Source organism: Lissotriton helveticus, chromosome 6 (genome assembly GCF_964261635.1).
Source record: "Lissotriton helveticus chromosome 6, aLisHel1.1, whole genome shotgun sequence".
In the NCBI taxonomy this organism is placed as follows: Eukaryota; Metazoa; Chordata; class Amphibia; order Caudata; family Salamandridae; genus Lissotriton; species Lissotriton helveticus.
The window spans coordinates 1,091,245,851-1,091,272,375 of record NC_136067.1 but is presented as its reverse complement, the minus strand read 5'-3'; the positions used below and the strand labels follow the sequence as shown (position 1 = coordinate 1,091,272,375).

Sequence of the window (26,525 nt, the reverse complement as noted above, 5' to 3'; positions counted from 1 at the left end):
GGGGAGCGGACACAAAGGGTCAACGAGCAAGTGACAAGGTAACAGATTTAAAAAAGCACAATCACAAACAGTGCCTCCCGGCTTCCGCCTCAGGAGAGTAATGAGCAGCAGTGGCTAGTATTCATAAATATGTCAGGCTGTTTATCTGGTTTCAGTAGAGCTATGATAAGGGCCTCGCGAAGTGGTAGATGTAGCGTTTGCTTTGTATATGCCTCTGCGTATACCCTCAGAAGGTGAGGACCCAGTATGTCTGCAAACTCTTTGTAAAATTCGCTATTTAAGCCATCTTGCCCTGGTGCTCATCCAATGGGCAATGTTCAAATGGACTCAGTCACCTCCTCTACTTCTATGGGCTACAATAGATATTCCAGTTGCCTGCTAGACGACCACGCTAGGGCTATGTCTTCTAGATATGCCTTAAAGTCGGCATCTATGGGAGATACCTTTGAAGCATATAGATTCTCCGAAAACTCAGAAAATGTGCTAAGAACCCCAGTTGTCATACTGATCACTTCCATCTCCTTCAGCTATCTTTATTATGGGCTTATGTCCTCTAGTTGGCCGCAACTTAGCAGCCAGTATGCCACCTGGTCGTCCTCCCTCCCCATAGGCCATAGACACATATCATCTGGTCATGTAGCGCACTTCCCTGTCTGCCATGTCATTATATTGTGTGATTTGTTCTCTAATCTCCGCTAGGGTTTCCCCTACCTGTTCTCTCTCTTGATCCCTCTCAAGACTCTGCAGCTTTTGGTCAGCCATTTTGAGTTGCCCTCGGAGATCTTTTAAGTATTCCTGCATGCGTACTAATATTAATTTCTATTATTGTGGCTTTAATTGGATCTCATAACATGTCCTCTCCCTTCACTGACCCCGCGTTTTGTTTGTTTACATTTCTTCATTCGTTTGGAAGTTAACATAGGTTAATACATTTGCATAGACAATCTTTATAGGCATTTTTGAGTACATAACCATTGCAATTTAAATCTAACCAACAGATCGTACATATTTGTAGTTTCAGTATAGTGTGAACTGTTGGGGGGTCTGCATCTCGCCTGTTGCCTGAGATCTCGACGCAGACAGAGACTAATTATTTTTGCCTGTGTTGGCGTTCAACCCGTACGTACACTGCATATTGGGGATGAGTGGAATTGGATAGGTAGTAAGGGATGGGGTAGAGGTAAGGAGCAGGAGGGAATGAGGGGGAGACGATAATGGGGCGTGAACTGTGAGCGTGCCCAACAAAGGTCCCTGGTGCTTCCATTCTCCATTATCAGCAATCACCCTGCCCTACTTTGGTAGTCCACCTGCTCATGTGCGAAGGGAACTGGGATGTGGGGGGCTATCCCTTACATTGGCTGTTGTCTTGTGAATGTGTCTGCTGTGCGCCGTCGCCCATGGTCTTCTATGTCCCCCCAGGATCAGAGCTAGGAGCCTGAGGTTCCCTCAAGGTGTCTGAGGTCCTGGAATACTGCATCCCACGCGCTTGCTATTAGGATTTTGCGCAGTCCCAGGGTGTCCTCATGCCGCAAAGCCATGCTCTCTGCTTGCGCCCAGTTTATGAGTGGTGCCATGCTTCCAGCGGCGGTGGCTCTGGACGCCTCCATTTAGTAATCGAGCGCTTAGCAGTAAGTAGCCCTAGATGTATGAACCGAGACGTCACCCTGTGTTTTTTAGATCTGCGATAAAGGCACACCTTTTGCCACATTGCCACACTTAGGGGGGATGTTTGATTCTACCTTGACATGATCTCCTTTACTATAACCTGGCCAAAGGCTGAGCTCAAACCCATGAATATTTTATTTTATTCCCAATATAAAACAAATCCACATTTTAATAGGAATCTTGTAGCTTTTTCATCGTCCATACTGTATTCTGTTTGCTGCATTTGCACTGCTCCCACAAATCAATCTGAGACACTACTAACATTTTTTGCCTCCAGTGTTCATACTCTCACATTTACAGAACATTTTAAAAAGTCAATTGTACATTTTACAATTTTTTTTCATTTACACTTTATTAATCTTTCAATATTAGATTTTCTAAGCAATAGTGGGTCCCTGAGTAGGCTTTACGTACCCCTCGCAGTCCCCGTGGACCACAAGTTAAGAACCACTGATGTAGATGATTACTTAAGCGAAAAAAGGTATAGGCCTGGCTTATAAGCAGTTGCTGTTTAGAGAAGCGCACAGTTCTTCTTTTTATTAGGTGAAGTTACGGAGACTTAAGCTGAACACGTTATGCAGTAAGTCCAGCCTTTTTGCAATTTGTCAGTAGCAGAATGGTGCAGCTCCATTGTGTTCAGGCTATTAAGGTAAGCCTACAGACACTTTGCAAATTAAACAGATTACACAAAAAACTGGTTCCCATATGCCAGAACTATTTATTAAAGTACACAGCCCTTGTAAAGTATTTGCTCCTGGCAATAATGTCTTCCGGTGCACGCCTGTATGCCCCTAACAAAAAAGGGAACACCAAAGAAACCAACCCAGTGCTTAAGGCCGAAGGATGACAAACTTCATAAGGAGCGGATTTCATGAAGAAAATCCTCACCAAGGATTTATGAGGTTGAAGCAAAACAACTTCTTCGTTCATGACCCAGCTGTACGTCTGGGTAGTCCAGAATCTCCAACCAATGTCTCGTATTGTTGTTTAGAACTCCATATTCCCCATGTCGTGGTCTTAGGAAAAGTTTCAGCTTGGGAAAACAAAATAAAGTTATGACCGATTGGGAGAGCCATACCGCAGATGGGACTGGACATCTCATTCATTCTCTCAACTCTTAATGAAAATGACAAAATATAAAATTGGATAAAGTGGGAACGCGTTTGGTTTAAAAAAAAATATATATTATTATTAACAAGACCCACAGTTCTGACGGATCTCTTGCTTCAGACATGTTTCACCTCTCACACTCGCCTTCACAAAAAAGTACTAGTTGAGGATTAATAGTTGCTCTTTCAAGACCCACCCCTAATCAACGGGGGCACTCCACAAAACACCAGCCATTCAAGAAGCAAACAATATGTGCCTCAAGCCAGTGCACTTACATTGTCCATTTAAGCCACAGATTGATACCACTGATCTGAACATCTAATATTCTAGTAGTAGTCCGAAATAGTTGAGGTCAATGGATGGACTGACACAGATGCCAACCTCAAATTTACACCTGGAAAGGTCATATTCAGAGTGTATCCTAAAAGATAGACGGGATTTTCACTGCAGCCTGTTGTAATATTTTTGTGGCAAATGATTTTGTGCGCCATTATTCCCTTTCTGCCCTCGTTTTGGGGCCATGAACAGTCCAGAATCTGTTACTATCCTCCTCCTTCCTCTTGTTTTTCCTTATTCTCAGAGGCAGCTGCTGGAACTCTGTAATGTTAAAATTGAAATGCAGCATTACCTTGAACACCATATTCCATAAAATTAAACAGCAGGAATAAAAATAGTGTGAAGCAATGACTGCTTGAACCATATTGAGGATAACCTATCTGCATCTACGTTGCCCGGCCCTGGGCACCAAGAGTCCCACACCAGTGTGACTTCATATGACCCATTCATATCCTGCACCCTTCGGGCCAATGGGCTGCTGATTCAACCTCTAAAGCCTAGTAAAGCAGCACTAAAGAGTGTGCATGACAAACGTGCACCCTCCAGCTGGAAAGAATAGTAATACTTGTATCCTCCCACTACTGAATGGGGATTCCCAACTAGTCTGGACGCACAACACATCACGCCTCAAACATCAGCACACCAATACTGATATATAATATATATGAAGACGAAGTATACAAAGAAGAATATGCTGCCATTTATTATCCAATGGATCTGGTAGCACAGTCTTTCCTGACGCGTTTTGGCACTCAAATGGCCTTGATCACAGGTGAGCAACATCAAAGCATGAGTATTTTTTCCATTTAAATCAACATGGCGGTAACAAATTCTCGAGTGGGAACTTCATCCCCAAGTTCTCCTTCCATACTTTCAAGAATGGGGATTCACATAAATAGATCTGTTCGCCACAGTGGACAAATCAAAAGGCCCAAACTTCGCCTCCAGGTTCCTTCTCCCCCTATCCAAAGGCAATGCTCTATGGATGAATTGGTCAGGGGTATTTGCCTATGCTTTTCCAACTTTCCCTCTCCTTCCATTCCATTTCTGGTTCGGAAGCTCAGGCAAACATCCCTCACACTGATTCTAGTGGCTCCCACTTGGGCCCTTCAACCGTGGTTCAGAACACTCTTGGAAGTATCAGTAGTTCAACATCAAAAGCTGCATTGCAATTCCAGTCTTCTCACGCAGAACCATGGAGAAGTCAGACACCCAAACCCTAAGGAGCTCAATCTAGCGATATGGCTGCTGAAGTCATAGTTTGGCTATCTCAACTTTACACCAGAGTGTATTCTTAAGTAAGCAAGAAAGCCTACTACTAGAGCATTTTATGCAGAAAAATGGAAAAGGTATGTTATATATTGCACCAACAACAGTATTCACCCACTATATGCCTCTATTCAAAATAGAATTTGTTACCTTGTGCATTTACAGCGTGCTGGTCTAGCCTACACTACCTTTTTATTGCATCTGTGGCAGTAGCCACATATTTTCAAAACGGGCAACATCTATCTTTGTTCAAAGTATCAGTAATTAAAGCCTTTACGGAGGGCCTTGAAAGAGTAATAACACCCAGGCTACCTCCTGCATTAGTTTGTAATCTGAACATTGTGCTTACACGGATCATGGGTCCACCCTTTGAGCCATTACACAATTGTCCGCTACAGTTTCTTTCATCGAAAGTTGCCTTCCTCATTGCGATCACTACATTGAGGAGAGTTTGTGAGCTACAAGCATTAACCGTAGAAGAACCCTTCTTTCAGTTTCATAAAGGCAGAGTAGTTCTACGCACCAACCCAAAATTCATCCCAAAGTGGTTTTTGCTTTTCATATCAACCAATCAGTTGTTACCTGTGTTCTTTCCTCAACCTGATTCTGTAGCAGAAAAAGCTCTTCATACTCTTAATGTCAGAAGAGCGTTATTGTATTATATTGAAAGAAGAAAGGATTTTCGTAAAACAAAACAACTGTTTGTTGCATTTGCTACACCTCACAAATGCAATCCGATCTCTAAATCTGGTATTGCTTGATGGATTGTTAAATGCATTCAAACCTGCTATGCTAATGCTAAAATAACTTTACCTATACCTCCTAGAGCACATTCCACTCGTAAAATGGGAGCATCTATGGCCTTTTTAGGTACCATCCCTATAGCTGACATTTGTAAGGCAGCAAAATGGTCCACACCACACACATTTACCAAACACTACTGTGTGGATGTGTTAGTACGTCAGCAAGCCAAAGTAGGGCAAGCAGTGCTAAAGACACTTTTTCAAACAGCTGCAATATCTTACTGGTTAGCCACGGCTTTGGGAGAAACCTGCTATATAGTCTATGCAAAGCATGTGTATCTACAGCACACATGCCTCGAACGGATTATGCTACTTACCCATTAAGCATCTGTTCTTGGCATATAGAGCTGTAGATTCACATGCACCCTCCCACCTGTAGTCAACTGTAGTTGTTGCAGATTTCATTATTTACATTATATGCACATGGATATCTCACCCTCTTGCAGGAAAACAATCTAACAATGGAGTTGATGCCCATTCGCTCCGTCAACCCAGAGGAGGAGTCACCTTACCTCGTGACTGGGAAAGACTACTTCGAACAAAAACAACTTGCAAACATCCCGACTACAAACTAGATGGCAGGAGTATGCAAAGCATGTGACTCTACAGCTCTACATGCCAAGAACAAATTCTTACTGGGTAAGTAGCATAATCCTTGTCATCTGCTTTTGGGCAATTTACAAGCAAATTCCCACAATTACGAAAATCATTGCCACCGGAAATATTTAAGGGGGCTTACTTGTTGCCAAGGGCCCCAATTATTATTCATTGCCCAATTCTTTCCTCCCTAAAATTAGACACTGTTCTTGGCTACTATTATCTGACTTTTCCCACATGGTACAGTTTGTGAAATTGCACATCTGCCCTTGGAGCAGAGACTAATGTTTTTCTTAATTCAGATATTAGTATTTTTTGTTTTTCTTTAAATTTTAGATTAATGGTTATTTATCCATGTAAAACATTTTGAACAGTTTATACGAATAGACACCGTGTACTTGAGTCCTTTTTACTTTTCTTATTCTTAGAGTGAATTTTTTTTATGCTGCTTCCTTAGTTGACTTGGGTATTATAGTCCTCTAGTATGTTCTTGTGTGGGGTTTATTTTAAAGGCCACTTGTATGCATAACAATTCCTAAGTAACATTCCATTTCCCTTGTATTTAACTTCTATATTGTTAGTATTTTGAATTAGGACTTTGTCTGTATGAAGCAAATATACCAAACGCCAAACACACTCAAATACAGTTAAAATAAACAACTCTCTGGACTGACATAAAGCACAGGTTTTAAACTGTGTGAAACTTTCAATCCAGCACAGGAAAGGGTCTGTGTTACTTAGCACAGGAAAGAATAAGAGCCTGATTATGAATTAGGCAGATGTATGTGCAGAGACACCAGTTGGTCGAAATTAATGATTCTTGCCTGTATCTCCACACATAAACCCAACTATTATGAGCTAAAACCCACAAAATGGAGAAAAACTGTGCATATCTAGTCTACATTCCACACAGAACTTACAGTTAGGTGGGACTGCTCTGAGCAGATGGTAAATGTTTGTACCAATGGATGGTATGAGGTGTAGGCTGCTGGGGAAAGGGGTGTCGAGCTGGTCAAGGGAAGAGAAAGATGTGACTTGACAGGGGGGGGGGCATTACCCCTATGCCTTAGAAGGGGTGTTGGGAGGAGGACAATGCTGGGCCACGCTGCAGCCCATTTCACAAGGCAATTTTAAGGGCTGGGTTTGTTGCCTGTTTAAACAAGCTTTGGCAAAACCAATAGGTCTTGCCTAGAGCGGAATAGATCGTAAGAGTGGAGTGGCATATAGTGGAGTAGTGTCGCAGAATGGCAGAGAGTGCTGTAGTGTAGAGCATGAGCATCATAGAGTGGAGTGTTGTAGAGTAGAGTGGCCCAGAGTGAAGTGGTGTAAAGTACAGTGATGCAGAGTAGATTGGCATAAAGTGCAGTGGTGTTGAATGTATTGGGTTTGAGTAAAGTGGAGTAGAGTGCACTGGCATAGAGTGCAGTGACGTAGAGTAGAGGTGCAGAGTTGATGGCATGCAGTGGCGGAGAATGGAGTAAAGTGGTGTAGAGTTAAGTGGCATAGATTGGAGTGATGCAGAGTGAAGTGAAGTGGTGCAGTGGTACAGAGGGCAGTAGAATGACTTAGAGTAGAGTGTAGTCATCCAAAGTAGAGTGTAAGAGTGCTGGGTCGTAAAGGAGGTTGTTTCAGAGTATAGCTAAGTGGTGTAGGGTGGAATGGACTGGTATAGAGTAGTGGCGTAAAGTTCAGTAGTATAGAGTAGCGGGGTAGAGTGCATTAGCATAGGATGGGGTACTGGCACAGGGCAGAGTGCACTGGCTAGGATTACAGTGGTGTACAGTAGAGAGGCATAGAGTGAAGTGGCACACAGATTAGAGTGACAGTGCATTGGCGTAGAGTGGTGCATAGTAGAGTCTAATGGCATAGTGCAGTGGTGTAGGGTGGCATAGAGTGCAGTGAAGTAAAATATAGTGGCCTAAAGTTCAGTGGTGCAAAGTAGATTGGTTTTGAGTAAAGTAATGTAGAGTGCTGTGGCATAGAGTGCAGCGCTGTGGAATAGAGTGACGTAGAATGCTGTGGCATAGAGTAGATTGCTTGAGTAGAGTGAAGTGGTATTGAGTAGAGTGGTGTTGAGTCCTGTTTCGTAGAGTAGAAAAGAGTGGGGTGGATTAGAGTGGCTTGGTGGGAGATGGCACAGAGTGCACTGGCGTACAGTGGAGGGATACGGAGTGTAGTGGCACGGAGTTTTGTAAAGTGCATTGGGGTAGAGTAGTGTGAGGTAGAGTGCATTGGCGTATAGTGGTGATGAGGAGAGTGTAGTGTGTAGTGGCGTAGTGTGGAGAGGAGCTGAGTAAAGTGCAGTAAAATGGTGCCGAGTGGAGTATGGTAACGTGGAGTTTGCATGGTATGGTAGTGTACTGCCATTACAGACAACACATCTTCATTTGAAATTACCATTACATTTGCTGTCACACACAGTTTCGCTGATAAAAGTATACAGCACACAAATGATATGTGTAAATGTCATTACCCAAAGTATTGATTTGATCGTCCACACAGTTAATTTACAGACATTTAAATTTAGTTGTGTGCTAGTGTGAGAAAGTGCCCTATTTCTGCATGGTTGCCCCCACTTTTTGCTGAATTGCTGATGTGCTTAGACTGAGTGTGCCCTGGGGTACTGCTAATCAGGTACCCAGGGCCTATGTTTTTTCCCTAAAACTGAATTGAATCCTAAATGCGATTGGCATCTCTGGCCACAGGTCAGCCCCTGGTAAATGGTACCACAGGTACCCACGGCACTGTGTCCAGAGAAGGCCTCTAAGGGCTGCAGCACTTATTTTGCCACCCTTAGAGGTCCTGTACCCTGACACTCACACACTGCCCTTACAGGCTGTGTGTCTTGGTGCAGAACAAAGTGAAAAGTCGATATGGCACACATCCATTTTCCCGTTTGAACTCAGCCGAGTTAAGTCACAGCATGGACTAAGCGCAGAACAACACCGATTGAAATGTATTTCCCCATATGAAGTGCGGTTCGCACGAAATGCATTGGGTGTTTGGAGGACACTTTAATCTATTGAATGGATTACTGTTACATTTTGGAACCTTTTGAATCAGCGATGAGACCATAAATATATAGCTGTGATGTAACAGCATAAACTGAGAGAAATTTCTGGCGTATGATAAACCAGAGTGAAAAGACATTTTTTCTTGGGTATACTCTTGAGTAAAGTTTTATTCACCGGAGATAAAAATTGGAAAGATTATCATATCTCCCAAAGGAGTGCGATTGGGTACCCTGTCAAGATTGACAGCACACAGCATTGATTTATCCGACAACTCCCCACAGGTCAGAGGGAGCATACCCATCACCACCCAAGTCGATCCACGAGTTGAATTACCTAGAACAACAGACTAACCACACAACCCCACTTGTTTGACACATCCATGTGTGCCATGCCTACAACCCACTGCCCTGCCATAGGTCAGTTACCCCTCTAGCTGGGTGAACTAAACTAGTGATGAGGGTACAGGTGCATGAGCTCTGTACCCCTACAGTGTCTAAATCCATTCTTAGGCATTGTAAGTGTAGTGCTGCCATTAAGAGTATATGGTGCTGGGAGTTTGTCATTACGAACTCCACAGCACCATAATGGCTACTCTGAAAACTGAGTAGTTTGGTATCAAACTTATCAGCACATTAAACCCGCACTGATGCCAGTGTGGGATTTAATGAAAAATGCACACAGAGGACATCTTAGAGATGCCCCCTGAAAACTAACCTACCAGGTGTCCAGGCTGAGTGGCTGCTTTCAGCTGACACCACCAGACATGTTGCTGGACCCCTGGGTTGAGAGCCTGCTGCTCTCCGGGGCCTGAAACCATGCACATCCTGGGACGAGGTGGCAAGCCTCCTCCCCCAGGATGAGCAGGGTTCACAAAGCCACCTTTGTGAGCTTCCCCAGGCCACTTGCTGCTCTCAGCAACTGGTCCCCACAGGTTCTGACCCCACTTTGAGCTGGAGAACCGGAGTGAAAAGTAAGTGCGGAAGAGAGGTGTGGCCACCTCTACCAACTCCACCCCTCAGGTGGGGAAGGCGAGGGGAAGCACAACTCTCAGTCCACCCCATCTTGAAGCAGGGGTGACTCAGCCAACCAGGGATAGGCTCATGCCCCCCTCCCACGGGAGGGTGGCATAGGGGGTGCACCCACCCCAGAGAAGGGACCCATTGGTCCCTGCCCTTCACCGAACTGTAACGCCCCTAAATCTAGTATTTAGGGGCTCCCTTGAACCGTACTTCCTCAGACAAAAGAACCTACAACAAGAAGGACCGAATAGCCGTGCAGCAGCTAACAAGAGAAGGAGGCTCACTGACTTGGCTCCAGCCCTACTGGCCTGTCTCCCCCTCGAACCCCCTCGAAATCCCGGTGTGTTCTGCAGCCAGCAACCTCGAAAACCCAGGAGGACCTGTCTGCCTTCAGCTACAAAGACTTTGTCTCCTGTGAACACCGGATTTGTTCATCTGCAATGTCTGGCTCGGCTGAACACCGCGGTCTGCCCCACTATGCACCCGCCGTCCACGGCCCGAGTGCGAGTGAGCAAACACCACGAGGAGGTCACCCCGGCGATCCTGACGCGAGATCCCGTGACCCCTGACCTGCTTCAAGCCTTCAGACGACTCCTGCAGCCTAAACCCAGAAGGCCCCACCAACCGGGACCCAGAGCTGGTAAGAAGATCCGACCCCAAAAGGCAACCCTGCACCCGACTCCCCACGGCCTTGTGTGCCCAAAGCGATGGTGCCTAACCAACCCCTAACTCCCCAACTTACCTCTCGAAGTGATGGTCGCACCCAGAAGACCATATTCCCCAAGCCTGCAGTGCCTTTGCAAACCGGGGGTTCCTCATTAAAAACAGGGCGCCCGACGTCGATACAGCACCCTGCACCCGCCGCCCCAGTGCCGCTGAGGGTGCACCTTTCGTGCTACTTTGTTTCCCTCTTTGCCCTAAGCTTAAGTCCAGAGGCTTTGCTCCCACAACCAAGTGGCCTGCTTGCCAGCAGCCACAAACCAGAGGCCCCCCATCCCTCATTGGTTAACAGTGGGCCTCAGCACTCTGCACCCGGCCACCCTAGTGTCGCTGAGGGTTAACTAGAGTGCATCCTTGACCCTGGGGTACCCCTGATTCTACCCCCCGCACCTAAGCTCCCACTACCAAATACTTACCTCAAAACCGATAATACTATTTTCCTCCATAAGATAACACTGACTGTTTTTCTGTGAAAAGTTTCTCAGTGTGGGGTTTGAGAAACTAAAGAAATTCTTTAAAATTGCATAATATAACAAAACAGATTTTACTTACCTGTTTTCAGGAAATATCCCAGAGTAGTATCCAGGTATACTACTCTGTTTAAGCCTAGTAATCTCAAAAGTTACTTACCTGATATTTTACTAAAAAGCCTATTCAAGTCTATGTACTGCATTATCTAAGTGTTGCATTTCTCTGCATCCATACTGTAAATCAAACCAAAGTGCATATACAATTATCATTCAAACTGTATTTCAATTGCATTACGACTGTAAAGTATTTATTTGCTTACCTGTGCCAGGCTTGCTTAGTTCTAGAAAATAAAATAACTAAAAGAATATTTTTATGCAGAAACAATTGGTCTGAATTTCAGTCCTTGAGTGTGTGAATTAATTTGCTGACTGAGTGTGTACAACAAATGCTTAACACTGTCCTCTGATACTGCCTTACTGCTCGACTGCACTACCACAAATAGAGAGTGAGGTGCTATTTAACTTCACCTCTGCCTACTTTTGGGGATTCACTGGACTCTGTGCACACTATACCTCACTTTGGTATAGTATATACAGAGCCAGCTTCCTACATTTAGTTGGATAGCAATAAACGTGTAATTCAGCGCCAAGATACCTTTGGATGAACGTTGCTGTACAAATATATGTTATGTTATGTTAATGTACCCAAGATTACTTTAGCAAACCAGACAGGTAGTCTGCCACCTAAAAATGGTCCTGTGTTCCTGCATCTGGAAATTTGGGTTTGGGAACACAGTCTGCTTATAATCAGACTGAACGGTATCCCACGTAGGGATAGCATGCCGTCCAACTTGTAATCAGAGCCTAAGGAGGTTGTTTAAGAGTAATAGGCAAATATTTATATAATGTATTTTTACTGGTGTTCTTGTAAATGTATAACTTTGTTGTGATTTTTTTTAAGCATTGTTGCTCTTTATGTGCACTTATATAATGAGTATGTTTACCAGTAAAAAAATAAAACAAGAATATTAGTGTATTTGAGTCTCAGTTAGTAACTCATCCTTTCCTGTTTGTGATGCAGGTTATGATCGCAAAACTGATTGGGAAAATATTTTAAAAGATTAATTATTGTACAATACTGTGTGCTTCGATAACAAAAGACAATTTGCAATTGCTGTCGCTCATCCCAAGAACTTTAACTGAAAACTCCTACAAAAGCTTACAAGAAAGAGATAAATTTTGTCAGTGCCACTGTTCAATGTTGTTGCTCTTTCTTTTTAGGCTTGCCGTTTATCACTGCACCAAATAAATTTGAAGCACTCGCTGCGCATGATGCTTTAGTGGAGCTGAGTGGTGCCATGAACACTGTTGCTTGCAGCCTGATGAAGATTGCCAACGACATTCGCTTCTTGGGATCGGGACCCCGCTCGGGTCTAGGCGAGCTGATTCTGCCTGAAAATGAGCCTGGAAGCAGTATTATGCCAGGTATGCTGAATCTCTATGACCTTGTTTAAAGATACACTTAATAATCACATATCTCCTCCTTTTGGTTATCTTGCATCAAAAATACACTGTGAACACCTCATGAGGGCCGGTCAGAGAAACCGACACTCCTATATGTAGTACCTATTTTGCACATCACAATTATGAATACACGTTTTGCCCGTCTATAGGTCCGCATTCACATTCCAGAACTGTGGAATATGAGGGCTGAGCTGAGATGCATAGTTTTCTGGTTCGCTGTTGGAAATGGGATCCCCGGCTGGCCAGGGCTTTCGCCAAAGTCAGTCAGAGACCACCACTCCCAAGTCCGGGCAAGGGAGTTACACGCCAAGATAACCCCTACTCACCCTCTAGGTAACGTGGCGCGAGCAGCAAGGCTAAACTTGGAGGCGATGTAAGTTAAGTATTTGCGCACGCACCCCAGCAACAACAACCAAAGGCCCACCACAAAGGAAACTCCACACAAGGTTATATAAAAATAGCCTTTGTATTACACCAAAACACATTAGATAAAACACACACTTTACAATGTGCCAGAGGCACGGGCAGAATTTACAAGGGGATATTTACAAGACAGGGCCACCTGGACCACTGTCAGGAATCAGAAGTAGCACTTTCAGAAATAGCACTTAGTACATAGAATATAGCACAAAATAGCACACCACCAGTAATCACTGGTAACAGGACCTCACTAGCACCACCTGTACTAGGGAGAAAACAACCACCTATGTATCACAATACCTGTAGGGGTGTAAGAACATACACATGATGCAATGCATAACATTCATTCAGAGGTGTAAAGGCACATGACGCATAAACAATACATTCAGAGGTGCATAGAAAGTACAATTGCGCCAAACTCACGTAAGTCACCACCTGTGACTGTCCCTAGGCCAACTGGCCTCTCTAGGGCTAGGACGCCCTGTGTCCAGTGTCCTAAACGTAGCAGTTGCCCACAAAGTGCTGGGCAACTGGTGCAATTGAGGATGAGCCAATCGTGGGAGCCTCACAGGCTCTGGAATCAAAATGCCCCTTTGAGCCTCGCTGGGCTCTTCACGCTACCAAATGCCTCCTCTGAGCCTCTCTGGGCTCTGAAAACATAGGTGGCACCTTGAGCCTCTCACAGGGCTCTGCTCACAAATAGACAGGCACTCACGAGCCTCGGGGCTCTCAAAAATGCCCCCTTGAGCCTTCCCGGCTCAAAATAACTGATGCCCCTAGAGCCTCTCAGGGCTCTTGAACACAGCAATGGGGCACTCAGGATTAAAGAAATGCCCCGTCGTTGTAGCCTCGCAGGCTCAGCACAAAAATGCCGCCTGGTTGGAGTCCCCCCCTCTGGGGGACTCGAGACGCAGAAATTGCCCCTGGAGCCTTTCGCCAGGCTCCACAACAATGAGCACGGGATCGCGCTCCTGGGGGGAGGGGGGGGGGCGGACACCGACAACGTGTCCCGGCGCCCCTCCCTTCTCTACTTTGGCCTCACACCCCCTCCCGGTCAGCTCCACTCACCGGCTGTCTCGAGGCGGCGGTCTCCTTCTCGAGAGCTCCCGCTCCCCGGGGCTCTCTCTGCAGACTTCTCCCTTCCCTCCTGGGCTCTCCCTCGCTTTGGGAGCCTGGGGGGTCAAGGAAAGGCGCTGGCTTCTCCCTTTACCGGAGCACGGGGTGGCCTCCCGTCTGCGTCCGGTTGTTTCTCTGTCCTGCCCCCGGCCTGCCTGACTTCCAGGTCGCGGCTGCGGGGCGGGACTTCCGGTCGGCCTGCTCACTGATTGGCCGGCCGGCCAACCACTTCCGGGTCGCACTTGGCAGCGGCCCGGCAACGTTTTAAAAACACTCCGGGCTGCGGCGGTGACTCTCGAGGGGCAATGCCGGGTGGGCACGCGCTCGAAAGGCGGCAATGTCCCCGGCAGAGTGGGCACCTGCCAGGGGGCTCAAGACTCGTCACGGAGCGGGGCCAACGCCGGGTGGGCTCCGGCTTCCAAAAGTAAAGCGCCCCTCAGCGCTAAATGCAAAATAAAGCGATCTTAGCGCTAGGAGGGAAAAGGAAAGCGCTCCCAGCGCTATCAATCCAATTCAGCACCCCCAGGCGCTATAGGGCAACAAAGTCCAGCAAAGGTCCTTCAGCAAGGCAGGGGGGGGGCAAGGCTGGGCCCAGAGCCAGCTCACTGGGTCTCCAGTCAGGGAGACAGCCCAAGTGGCGGTCCTCTGGCCCAGCAGCAGCAGCAACAGCCCCCTCAGGATCCTGGAAGAGAACAACTTCAGTGGGGACACAGCCCCATTTTTATACAGTATTTTCCTTTGTTTGAAGGTGCAGGGTGGGGGCGGAACCAGTCGCAGCTGGTTCTTGAGTACTCTGTTTACCTCAACCACCCTCTCTATTCACTGGCAGAGCTTGGGTCATTAGACACACCACAGGGGGGCGGAGCCAGCATTGTGTGGGGAAAACCCAGCCCATCCAGGACACAGGTACACTCCTCCCACACATCACTCATGCTAATCTCACACTCACCACCGGGCAGACCCATCCAGACTTCCTGGAGCCTGGCATGCCAGCCAGCTCCAGCCAATCACATGCCAGCACCCTCACAGCACACGTACAGCCATGTCTAGAAATGGCGCTTCCCTACTAGACACATACATGCTGCATACACCATCTCGCAGCATTCACTCTCACGAGTTCACACATACCAGACTCAAGCCTGTACACCCCACGCATCAGGAACTACCAGGGACACATACATTCCCCATGCATTCCTATGGGAGGGCAGGCCTAGCTCAGCACATGCACTCAGAGTGCGCACGCACTTTCCACTGGGACACAGTGAAAGTGCGCAGAATCCCTAAAATCACCATTGCCAGGTCACCATTTCACGCAAAAAGTCTAGGGGTGAACCTCCCCTAAGGGCCAAAGTCCAACATAACCCCCTTCCAGCCAAAACGCAGGGGAGACCAATCACCACCGTGATGGACTTCCCTGCTTGGGGCGATAGAACACGGACGCGGGCCCACAACTGCAGGGACACCCTCCTGTTCTACGCCATGGTGAACCCAGGGGATTCCTTCTAAACACACTGTCTGGACCAACTGGGCTACCCCACTGGTACTCCCAAGTTGTCCGCGGCCAGGACCAGGCCCTGGGCCACCCAGGTGCCACTGGTCCATGCCAATTCGCAGAGCGGGGGGTAGTAACCCCTGGCACATAGGAGCCATTCTCCACTCTTCCTGTCTGCAAGACAGGACTAGACTGCCACTGGTACTCCAGCCTAGGGCCTACAACCTCAGGCGGACCAGGAGTCTCAGGGAAGGCTCTCCTCCCCCTACCTCTTCTCCTAGGGTTCCTCCTCCCTCTGCGAGGGGTACCCCTAGAACGCCATTCCAACCCAGGGCTTATCCACTCAGGTTGCACCGGGGTCAGAGGTGGGCTCTCCCACCCTCTGCACCCCCTTCCAGAGGTCTGCCCTCTCCCACCTGGAGAAGTTCCTCTGGAAGAACTGGTCAGGACACTGGTTACAGTCATCCTACCCTTCAGGTCAGGCTGATCCTGAACCTGGCCTTCCAACCTCTGGTCTAAAACCTTCGGTGGAACAATTGCCTGGCACTCCAGGACTTCTGGGGACTCACACACAATCCCCCTGAGGCTAACAAATGACACATCTGTTGCGTGACTGTCTGTCTGGCGCAGATCTCCCGCCCTCTGTCCACCTGACAGTGCGTGACGATCCCCCAGACCAGAAGTGGTGTTACCATGGTCACTACACGGGAACCTAGCCCAACTGGGTAGTCCCTGACCCACTGGTCCTTCCACTGGGGAACTCCCCCAATCACTCCTCACTCTGGACTCCTGTACCCTCCCTACCGGAGCGGTACTGCCAGACTCTAGAACCACAGGAGCTCTGGTTACAGACACTCCAGGTCCTCTACTCACTAGGAGATCCTCCTCAAATGGACTAACAGGACAACCTAGGTCCCCAACATGGTGTTCCCTCAAGAAACCATCCAAGTCCTGAGGCAGGGCTTCGGGCGTCTGGGGAACCTCGGTCTCCCCCTCACTCCTGCTCCACTGAGCCAGGCAGTGAGCCCCTACACCCTCCTCGCTATCCTGGGACCTAGCTGGGCTACACTGAGCCTCTTCCACCACGCTGGGCTGGAAGATCCCTGGCCCACTACTTTTGGAATCACTCCCTAATGACTCTAGAGAACCTCTGGCCCTTTCCCAGCGGTCTGCTTCCTCTGCAAGCTCCTCTGCTTCAGACAATCCACACCCCAACAGGTGTTGGCGCAACTCTGGACAACAACCACTGAGCACCTGCTCTTTGACAATCATATCAAACAGTTTCTCAAAATCAGAGTCAGTGTGAACCTCTACCCAAGCCCACAGTGCTCCATGACATTCATCCTCAAACTCCTCCCACGACTGGTGAGACAGTTTCCTACTGTCCCTGAATTTCAACCTATACTCCTCCTCTTGGGAAACAGGTACCAGACTGGGGGAACTGGGACTGGGATTTCCTACACTGAAATCTAAATAGCTGCCACCACTGGACCTAACCCTCCCTGGGGGATCCAGAAACTCAACACTGCGCGCAGGGGATAGTCTACCCTCCAGAGCTACTTTGCCTCTGGTGGCGGCCCTCTCAGCCTCCTCTATCCTGTCCTGCGCTAAGACCCTCTCAGTCTCTAGCTGTTGCTTCTTAACCTCCAGCTGTTGCTTTCTAATGCCCAGCTGTGCCATAGCCTGGGCATGCTCCAACCTGAGCCTCTCTAAAGCCAGCTGGTGCTCCCTTTCTCTCCTCCTATCTTCCAGCTCCTCTGGGGACAGGTAAAGGGATGAGGCGCTGCCTCCTACGCTGGACCCAGCAAGGGACTCCCTATCTATGGGGTCCTCCCTCTCTACTGGCATCCAGGTGCTGTCATCTTCTTCCTCCTCTTCTGAATCTTCAGGGCTCCCCACAGACCCACCACCCTCCTGGTGTGAAGCCCGGGCCCTTTCCTCACTGCGCTCAAGATCCCACTGACCCTTTTGCCATAGGATCAGGCTGCTCCTAAGTTCGGACTGAGTGTCTAACTCATCCACCCCTATGTCTCTCTCTTCACAGAACCTTACCAACTCTCCCATACTGTATCTAAACAGAACACAGAAATCAAAAGCAGGCTCCATTCTGGCGGACGTTCTAAAAGAAGAGATCACACAGGGAACCTAGGGGTCTGAGCTAACACAGGAGTACACAATTCACCAGGTATCAGCAAGCTCTCTACCCCAGAGAACTCACACTCATTTGCCTAGTGCCACACACCATTCATCCACACACAACCCCCCCCTCGGACTAGTAAGGCAGTTTCTACCACCCCTGACTTCTCAACCTGACCACAAGTGACACAGGTACCAGACTCTGGGCGCGGGGTGGGGGACAAATGCACTGGACACAATTGCACAATGATACCTTCAGGAGAAGAAAATATGAAACTTCCAAAAAAACAATCCCCTTAAAGTGTGGTCATCTAAAATGCAGAGTTTTGTGGTATGGCCAGTTGCCACTAAGGTACAAGGCAAACACAAATCCTTATCCTCACCGCTTGCCGCCAATGTTGGAAATGGGATCCCCGGCTGGCCAGGGCTTTCGCCAAAGTCAGTCAGAGACCACCACTCCCAAGTCAGGGCAAGGGAGTTACACGCCAAGATAACCCCTACTCACCCTCTAGGTAACGTGGCGCGAGCAGCAAGGCTAAACTTGGAGGCGATGTAAGTTAAGTATTTGCGCACGCACCCCAGCAACAACAACCAAAGGCCCACCACAAAGGAAACTCCACACAAGGTTATATAAAAATAGCCTTTGTATTACACCAAAACACATTAGATAAAACACACACTTTACAATGTGCCAGAGGCACGGGCAGAATTTACAAGGGGATATTTACAAGACAGGGCCACCTGGACCACTGTCAGGGATCAGAAGTAGCACTTTCAGAAATAGCACTTAGTACATAGAATATAGCACAAAATAGCACACCACCAGTAATCACTGGTAACAGGACCTCACTAGCACCACCTGTACTAGGGAGAAAACAACCACCTATGTATCACAATACCTGTAGGGGTGTAAGAACATACACATGATGCAATGCATAACATTCATTCAGAGGTGTAAAGGCACATGACGCATAAACAATACATTCAGAGGTGCATAGAAAGTACAATTGCGCCAAACTCACGTAAGTCACCACCTGTGACTGTCCCTAGGCCAACTGGCCTCTCTAGGGCTAGGACGCCCTGTGTCCAGTGTCCAGGGGCCTAAACGTAGCAGTTGCCCACAAAGTGCTGGGCAACTGGTGCAATTGAGGATGAGCCAATCGTGGGAGCCTCACAGGCTCTGGAATCAAAATGCCCCTTTGAGCCTCGCTTGGCTCTTCACGCTACCAAATGCCTCCTCTGAGCCTCTCTGGGCTCTGAAAACATAGGTGGCACCTTGAGCCTCTCACAGGGCTCTGCTCACAAATAGACAGGCACTCACGAGCCTCGGGGCTCTCAAAAATGCCCCCTTGAGCCTTCCCGGCTCAAAATAACTGATGCCCCTAGAGCCTCTCAGGGCTCTTGAACACAGCAATGGGGCACTCAGGATTAAAGAAATGCCCCGTCGTTGGAGCCTCGCAGGCTCAGCACAAAAATGCCGCCTGGTTGGAGTCCCCCCCTCTGGGGGACTCGAGACGCAGAAATTGCCCCTGGAGCCTTTCGCCAGGCTCCACAACAATGAGCACGGGATCGCGCTCCTGGGGGGAGGGGGGGGGGGGGCGGACACCGACAACGTGTCCCGGCGCCCCTCCCTTCTCTACTTTGGCCTCACACCCCCTCCCGGTCAGCTCCACTCACCGGCTGTCTCGAGGCGGCGGTCTCCTTCTCGAGAGCTCCCGCTCCCCGGGGCTCTCTCTGCAGACTTCTCCCTTCCCTCCTGGGCTCTCCCTCGCTTTGGGAGCCTGGGGGGTCAAGGAAAGGCGCCGGCTTCTCCCTTTACCGGAGCACGGGGTGGCCTCCCGTCTGCGTCTGGTTGTTTCTCTGTCCTGCCCCCGGCCTGCCTGACTTCCAGGTCGCGGCTGCGGGGCGGGACTTCCGGTCGGCCTGCTCACTGATTGGCCGGCCGGCCAACCACTTCCGGGTCGCACTTGGCAGCGGCCCGGCAACGTTTTAAAAACACTCCGGGCTGCGGCGGTGACTCTCGAGGGGCAATGCCGGGTGGGCACCGGCCTTAATTACCATAAAGCGCGGTGGGCACGCGCTCGAAAGGCGGCAATGTCCCCGGCAGAGTGGGCACCTGCCAGGGGGCTCAAGACTCGTCACGGAGCGGGGCCAACGCCGGGTGGGCTCCGGCTTCCAAAAGTAAAGCGCCCCTCAGCGCTAAATGCAAAATAAAGCGATCTTAGCGCTAGGAGGGAAAAGGAAAGCGCTCCCAGCGCTATCAATCCAATTCAGCACCCCCAGGCGCTATAGGACAACAAAGTCCAGCAAAGGTCCTTCAGCAAGGCAGGGGGGGGGCAAGGCTGGGCCCAGAGCCAGCTCACTGGGTCTCCAGGCAGGGAGACAGCCCAAGTGGCGGTCCTCAGGCCCAGCAGCAGCAGCAACAGCCCCCTCAGGATCCTGGAAGAGAACAACTTCAGTGGGGACACAGCCCCATTTTTATACAGTATTTTCCTTTGTTTGAAGGTGCAGGGTGGGGGCGGAACCAGTCGCAGCTGGTTCTTGAGTACTCTGTTTACCTCAACCACCCTCTCTCTTCACTGGCAGAGCTTGGGTCATTAGACACACCACAGGGGGGCGGAGCCAGCATTGTGTGGGGAAAACCCAGCCCATCCAGGACACAGGTACACTCCTCCCACACATCACTCATGCTAATCTCACACTCACCACCGGGCAGACCCATCCAGACTTCCTGGAGCCTGGCATGCCAGCCAGCTCCAGCCAATCACATGCCAGCACCCTCACAGCACACGTACAGCCATGTCTAGAAATGGCGCTTCCCTACTAGACACATACATGCTGCATACACCATCTCGCAGCATTCACTCTCACGAGTTCACACATACCAGACTCAAGCCTGTACACCCCACGCATCAGGAACTACCAGGGACACATACATTCCCCATGCATTCCTATGGGCGGGCAGGCCTAGCTCAGCACATGCACTCAGAGTGCGCACGCACTTTCCACTGGGACACAGTGAAAGTGCGCAGAATCCCTAAAATCACCATTGCCAGGTCACCATTTCACGCAAAAAGTCTAGGGGTGAACCTGCCCTAAGGGCCAAAGTCCAACATTCGCCTTTCGTGGAATTCTAAAGCATGGGTGCACATTGTTAGAACTGGCATTCCTGGTTGGCTGAGGTATGCACCCAGGCTTGGCTTAAATTACCACTCTAGTCAGGGTAAGCTAAGTACACACTAAAAGATACCCTGTGCTCACCGTCTGGTAGTCTGGCACAGAGCAGTCTAGCTAATCTAAAGAGGCAATGTGTCAAATATTTGCTTAACACACACACAGTAACACAATGAATACTCCACAAAAAGACTCCATACAAGTTTAGGAAAATTGATTATAAAATTCTCAATAAAACAAGACCAAATTACTAAAATCCAATGTATAGAAGTTGAGATAGTGAATAGCACTTAGGAGCAAATAACACTTTAGGGGTTACTTGAGGTCGAGCTGGACAGCATTAAAGTCAAAGTTCTGACTGCATTGAAGCGCTGGACGGCTATAGGTCCGCACAGGTCCCAGTGAACTAAGTATCTTTCCTGGAAGCAACACAGAGATGCAACAATGTGAGTCACGCTAGTCGAGGAGGCGTTGATTTTCTCCACGCACTGGTGGTGAGGCGTCATTTCTGTAGACGGGTGCAAGAGTCGAGAGGTGTCCAGCGATGCGCCGGGTTTCTCTATACAGTCAAGGGAATGTGTTGATCACTCCAAGAGGCAGCAGCGTCGATATGCTATCTGATGCTTCGATCTTGGGATTCAAAGCGCTGGTAGGCGCTGGTTACAATGTGATGTGACGATTTGTTTTTATTTTTTTAGCAAACTTCATGTTACAGGCCTTGGCGCAACATCAAGGTACAAAGTGTAGTATATAAGAGACCAGTGTTAGATCATAAACAAAACAAGTTAAAGATATGTCACTTATGACTATAACTAATTTGGTGACATACATCCGGTTCGTCAGTGTCGAGCACGTTTCGAGACTTTTAGATTTACAGTTAACCATAGATAGCATTGACAGGCATTCCATTGACCATGGAGTAAACCTACATTTTTTTTATCAGTTTGGTTTAAAATTATAACAGAGAGGCATATACATCACTTGTAAGAGGCTCCTATAGGCAGAGGTGTGCGGGCTGGCTCAGGGGTATCCGACAACACCGTGTTTTTCTCCCTAATCCATGTCACAAATGGCTTCCAGATGTCTTTCGGGCGGCACGCCATGGGCATAAGGTCCTAAAACACAGCTAATGCTCTTGGCAGTATGTGATGTCATGCACCCAAGTATCTACTTTAGGGCTTCTTAAAGCCCCCCAGTGCATGGCCAGCTTGCGCTTAGCAAGTAACAGCATCATAGCTGTTAGTCAATGTTTCTTGGGGGAATCTCCTCTACGTGTCCCAGCAGGGCGACCAGTGGCATGCATTGTAATGTGACACCAGTGACTGCATGTACAATCTCGTAGACTCCTTCTCCGAAGCAGGCAATGGAGGGGAAAGTCCACGCAACATGCAGGAAAGATGCTTTCTCTTGTTTACATTTCCAGCAGGTCGCATTAGGTTGTAGTCCCTTTTTGTGTAGCTGTAGGGGGGTGTGGTATACTCTGTGTATGAATTTAAAATGGATGAGTCTCAGCTTATAGTTTGGGGATAATTACATGAGCTGGGAGCAGCAGTAGGACCACTGTCCATCTGTGGGTGATTCTCCAAGATCAGCCCGCCACTGCTCTAAAGCACGTGGGGCGACAAAGGGAGTGTTTGATTGCATTAAATTGTAATGCCTGGTTACCAACTTATGAGGAGACGGGGTAACAAGTATGTGTTCCAGTGGTGCGATTCTAGCTTGGGGCCCCTGGAAAGGAGTTATGTAATGTTCTGGATGTGGCTCTAAGCTGGTAGTTTAGTAGCAACTCTAGAACAGGCCCCGGAGTTCCCTATTGTTTGGTTTCTCTAGGCACGTGCCCTGTGGGTAGAGATGCCCTAGTGTGTTTAGTCCCGTTGCGCGTGTGCGCTTAATAGCCTCCTTATCTTTTAGAGAAAGGAAAAGTGGGTGATGTGCAAGTGGAGGGTGCACAGAGCAATGGAGTCTCTACGGGCTTCCTCAGGCCCTCCTAGTCCCATCGCAATGTCTCAACAGTGTTCACTTCTCTGGCTATTCTGCGGTAAGGTTTGTATAGGGCAATTTGTAGAGGGGTGGGGTCCGCTACATTTTTCTTGATTGCCAAATGTGGCTGGAATGGGACCGGGTGTACCCAAAGGTTGAGATATTGGGCTTGCGCACATAAAGCATATAGTTCAAAGTCGGGAGCACCCAACCCTCCCTCGAGAGTGGTCGCGTCAATAGTTCCCATCCCACCCGTGGCTGCTTCCCAGCCCACTCCAGGGCTATCGCAATGGAGCGAAGGGATTTAAAAAAGGCTTGTGTGAGGGGGATGGGGATATTTGCGAATAAATATAGGAACTTAAGGAGGACTATCATTTTGTTATGGCTGTTCCTGCCAGCCAGGGACCATGGCAAAGCCGACCAGCTCTTTGACTTGCGCTCCAGCCACTCTAATAATCGACCGAAGTTAATGCGCCTGATTTCTTGTGTCTCTACTGAGCCATATGCCTAAGTATTTTACCGAGCCATCAGCCCATGGGAGCTGGAATTCTATTACAGCCTCTAGTGGGGCGTCGGTTAAGGGTAGGAGGGACGATTTAGACCAGTTAACCTTCACACTAGACATACCCCCAAATTAGAGAACTTCCCCCAGCACTGGATTCAAATTCTTGTCTGGTTTGCCACTGTACAGCATAATGTCATAAGCGTACATTGAAATTATTAACCTTCTGTCTGTGGACCCAAGTCCTCCAAGTGTTGTGCAGTTGTGTTCTAGTAGCTAGGGGTTCTATCGCCACCGCAAATAGCAGCGGCGAGGGGGGGCAGCCCTGTCTGGTACCACGTGTTATTGGGAATGGCTCAGACAGCAATCCATTTGCTTTCAGAAGTGCTGTGGGCTCAGTGTAAAGTATGCGAATGAGCTTTATGAAATTGGGACTGAACCCCAACCTGGGTAATATAGTGAACAAGTATGGCCATTCCAGTGAGTCGAACACTTTAGTAGCGTCAAGAAAACGATGGCTGGCAATATCAGGGTTTATCAGCAGTGGACCTGCCAGGGATAAATCCGGACTGGTCCGACCTAGCTATAAGCAGCAGGATTGGCTGCAGTCTATTGGCGATTAACTTAGCAAGGATTTTGGCATCAACGGTAATCAGAGAGAGCGGGCAGTATGAGTCGCAGAGATTAGCTGCCTTGTCTGATTTCAAGAGAGAAATGATCACAGCCTCTTTTATTGTTGGTGGCAGAGAGCTGCAGTCTAGAGATTCTTGGTAGACCGCGAGGTGCGAGCTCATCGGCGTAGGTTTTATAAAACGAGATTGTCAACCCGTCTAGCCGTGGGGCCTTTTCCCCAGGCAAGCTACTGATAACCTGCACAATGTCTTCCACGGAAAATGGCTCATCCAAATAGGCCTGGTGGGCCTCGCTTAACCAAACCAGTTCAATGGAATCTAAGTATGTTTGCAGCTCGGATGAGGGGCATTCTGTGTGTCAGTGTATAGTGAGGAGTAGTAGTTAGTAAGACGTGAATGTGTGGCTTGTTGACCTCTAAGGGGAGTTGAGTCCTCGTTTAGTAATTCAGTTATGTACGTCGAGGATATATGTTGTCTGAGTTTGTTCGCTAGAGCTTTACCCAGCCTATCGCCCTCGCCGTAACTATGGGCTTTGGCATTTTATTCCAGGAAGCGGGTCTCTCTTTTCGCCTCTTCCCCATACTCTGACATTTTCCCTCTCAGTGTTGCGAGATGTATGGGTACACCCGATTGGTAGAATAGGAGTTCAGTGTCACGGATGTCTTTTTCCAATCTCGACAGTATTTGTCTAGTTGATTTAAAAACCCCAGATTGTTAGGTGATGCATGCGCCTCTTATAACTGGCTTAAAGGCTTCCCACAGAGTGGATGGAGATTCCCCCGAGCCTTCACTAATGGAGAAGTACTGGGTAAGTTCACTGCGGATCTCTTCTCTAAATGCTGCGTCTAGTAGGGCGTGTGGCGGGAGTTGCTAACTGAACGCACGAGGTAAAGTTTGTGGTATGTTCCAGCGTAGTACCACTGGGGCGTTGTCATATAGAGTGCACAGTAAGTGCATAATGTCTGTGGTCCTGGATGGTGTGTCATCCATGACCAACCAATAAACCAATTTATTATAATAATAATAATACTGAAGTTTATATAGCGCAACAGCTACCTCCCAATGAGGTGACCAGGCATTGTGATGCGATGTTATACATGTACCCTATCTAGCATTTGGATGTCTGCTGTGCCAAATATCTATAAGTCTCTGGTGTTGTATAAAGGAAGTAATTTTCTGAGTGGCTCTGGGATGTGGTTTGCGGGCAGCGTCCACCCTGTCCGCTTCGTCTTGTAAGGTAGTATTGAAGTCTCCCCCCCCCCCCTCCCACCCAGATCACCTCCCATCGTCATCGCCTTTGCCCAGACAGTGAGAAAAAACCTGGGATCGTCAACAGTTGGACCATATATGGCCACCAAAGTTACCTGAGTAGACATTCGAGTACCTCTTAAAATAATGTACCACCCCTCTGGATCAATTTGTGTGTGAGATGTTAACCAGCCCAGCCCCCGCCTGATCAGCATTGAAACTTCTCTTGCATAGTTGAGGTACGGAGCGGAGTGCACCACGCCCCAGTCAGCCCCAACTTTCAGGTGTCTCCGCAAAAAAAATATGTCGATTTTATGTCTAATTAGATATTTATGCATTAGCATATCTTTTCTGAAGTCATTGAGCCCTCTGATGTTTCAGGTTAGAAATGTGGCCTCCATCATATAGTTGCTGTAGTGTTGTATATTGTGCTACTTGACTTATAATGATGTACAATGAGATAAACGTTAGGGAACCTGCTAATTTCACATGGTAGGATCTTGCATGAAACTGGAGTGACATCTGAGAAAAACAACTTGTGGTCTACTGTAAACACATGAACTGTAGTTAGTCCCCCCTTCCTGAGAACTCTATAACTCCCCGGTCCCATCCCCCTTCTACACCAACCCCCCAAGTAGGTTGTGTTGCATTCCCCCCTCCAACCCTCTTTTCCTGTGTTACCCCAAACACAAAACATCTACCAGTGGGGGCCTGGAGCTCTGTGTAACCCCTACCAAGTGGCAGGGTGGCCGAGCTGTATTAGAGTACATGGAATTCGCTTAATGTAGATTTAGATAGGCTGGCTACAGAAAGATTAGTTACTGCTAGGTTGTAACGTGTGCGTCAGTGTAAAATGTAATAAAAGACAAATTTACAAATAGAGCACAATAGCAATTCCATGAGACATAGAGTGGAGCAATCAGTGATTGTCACTCAGGCATAACCATTTTCTATGATGATTAAAACCCAGAGGTATGTAGTGACAGACCTCCAATAAGGTAGAACATAGGCTACCTGTCCTCCCATGGGACAAGCATGCTCTAAGATGGCTGAGCTGGAGCTGCTTCCTTGCAACAACAGGTAGAGGGAGAAGAGGAGGAGACTTGCGGCTGAGCAGAACCCTGTGTGCGAGCTCTTCCCCTGCCCTGTAGGAATTGCAAAGAGGATTTGTCTGCTTCTGCGGTTGTTCTTTGCCAGGAAAGGACAAGTTCTTAACAAAGCCCTCGAAACCTGTGAAACTGTCTATAGTCTCTGGGTTGGGTCTGAAGTCCTAGGGACCATGCTGTTACCTTGCTGTC

General features: G+C 48.3%; 1 protein-coding gene across 2 annotated transcripts in view; it reads left to right on the top strand.

The window, feature by feature from the left end:
- Nucleotides 1-26,525, top strand: part of FH (fumarate hydratase) — a 320,603-nt gene that overhangs the window by 173,673 nt on the left and 120,405 nt on the right. For both annotated transcript variants that reach the window (XM_078648745.1, XM_078648746.1), the window contains exon 7: nt 12,285-12,488. In XM_078648745.1, coding sequence (XP_078504871.1) covers nt 12,285-12,488 — 204 coding nt within the window. The remainder of the gene's footprint in view (nt 1-12,284; nt 12,489-26,525) is intronic.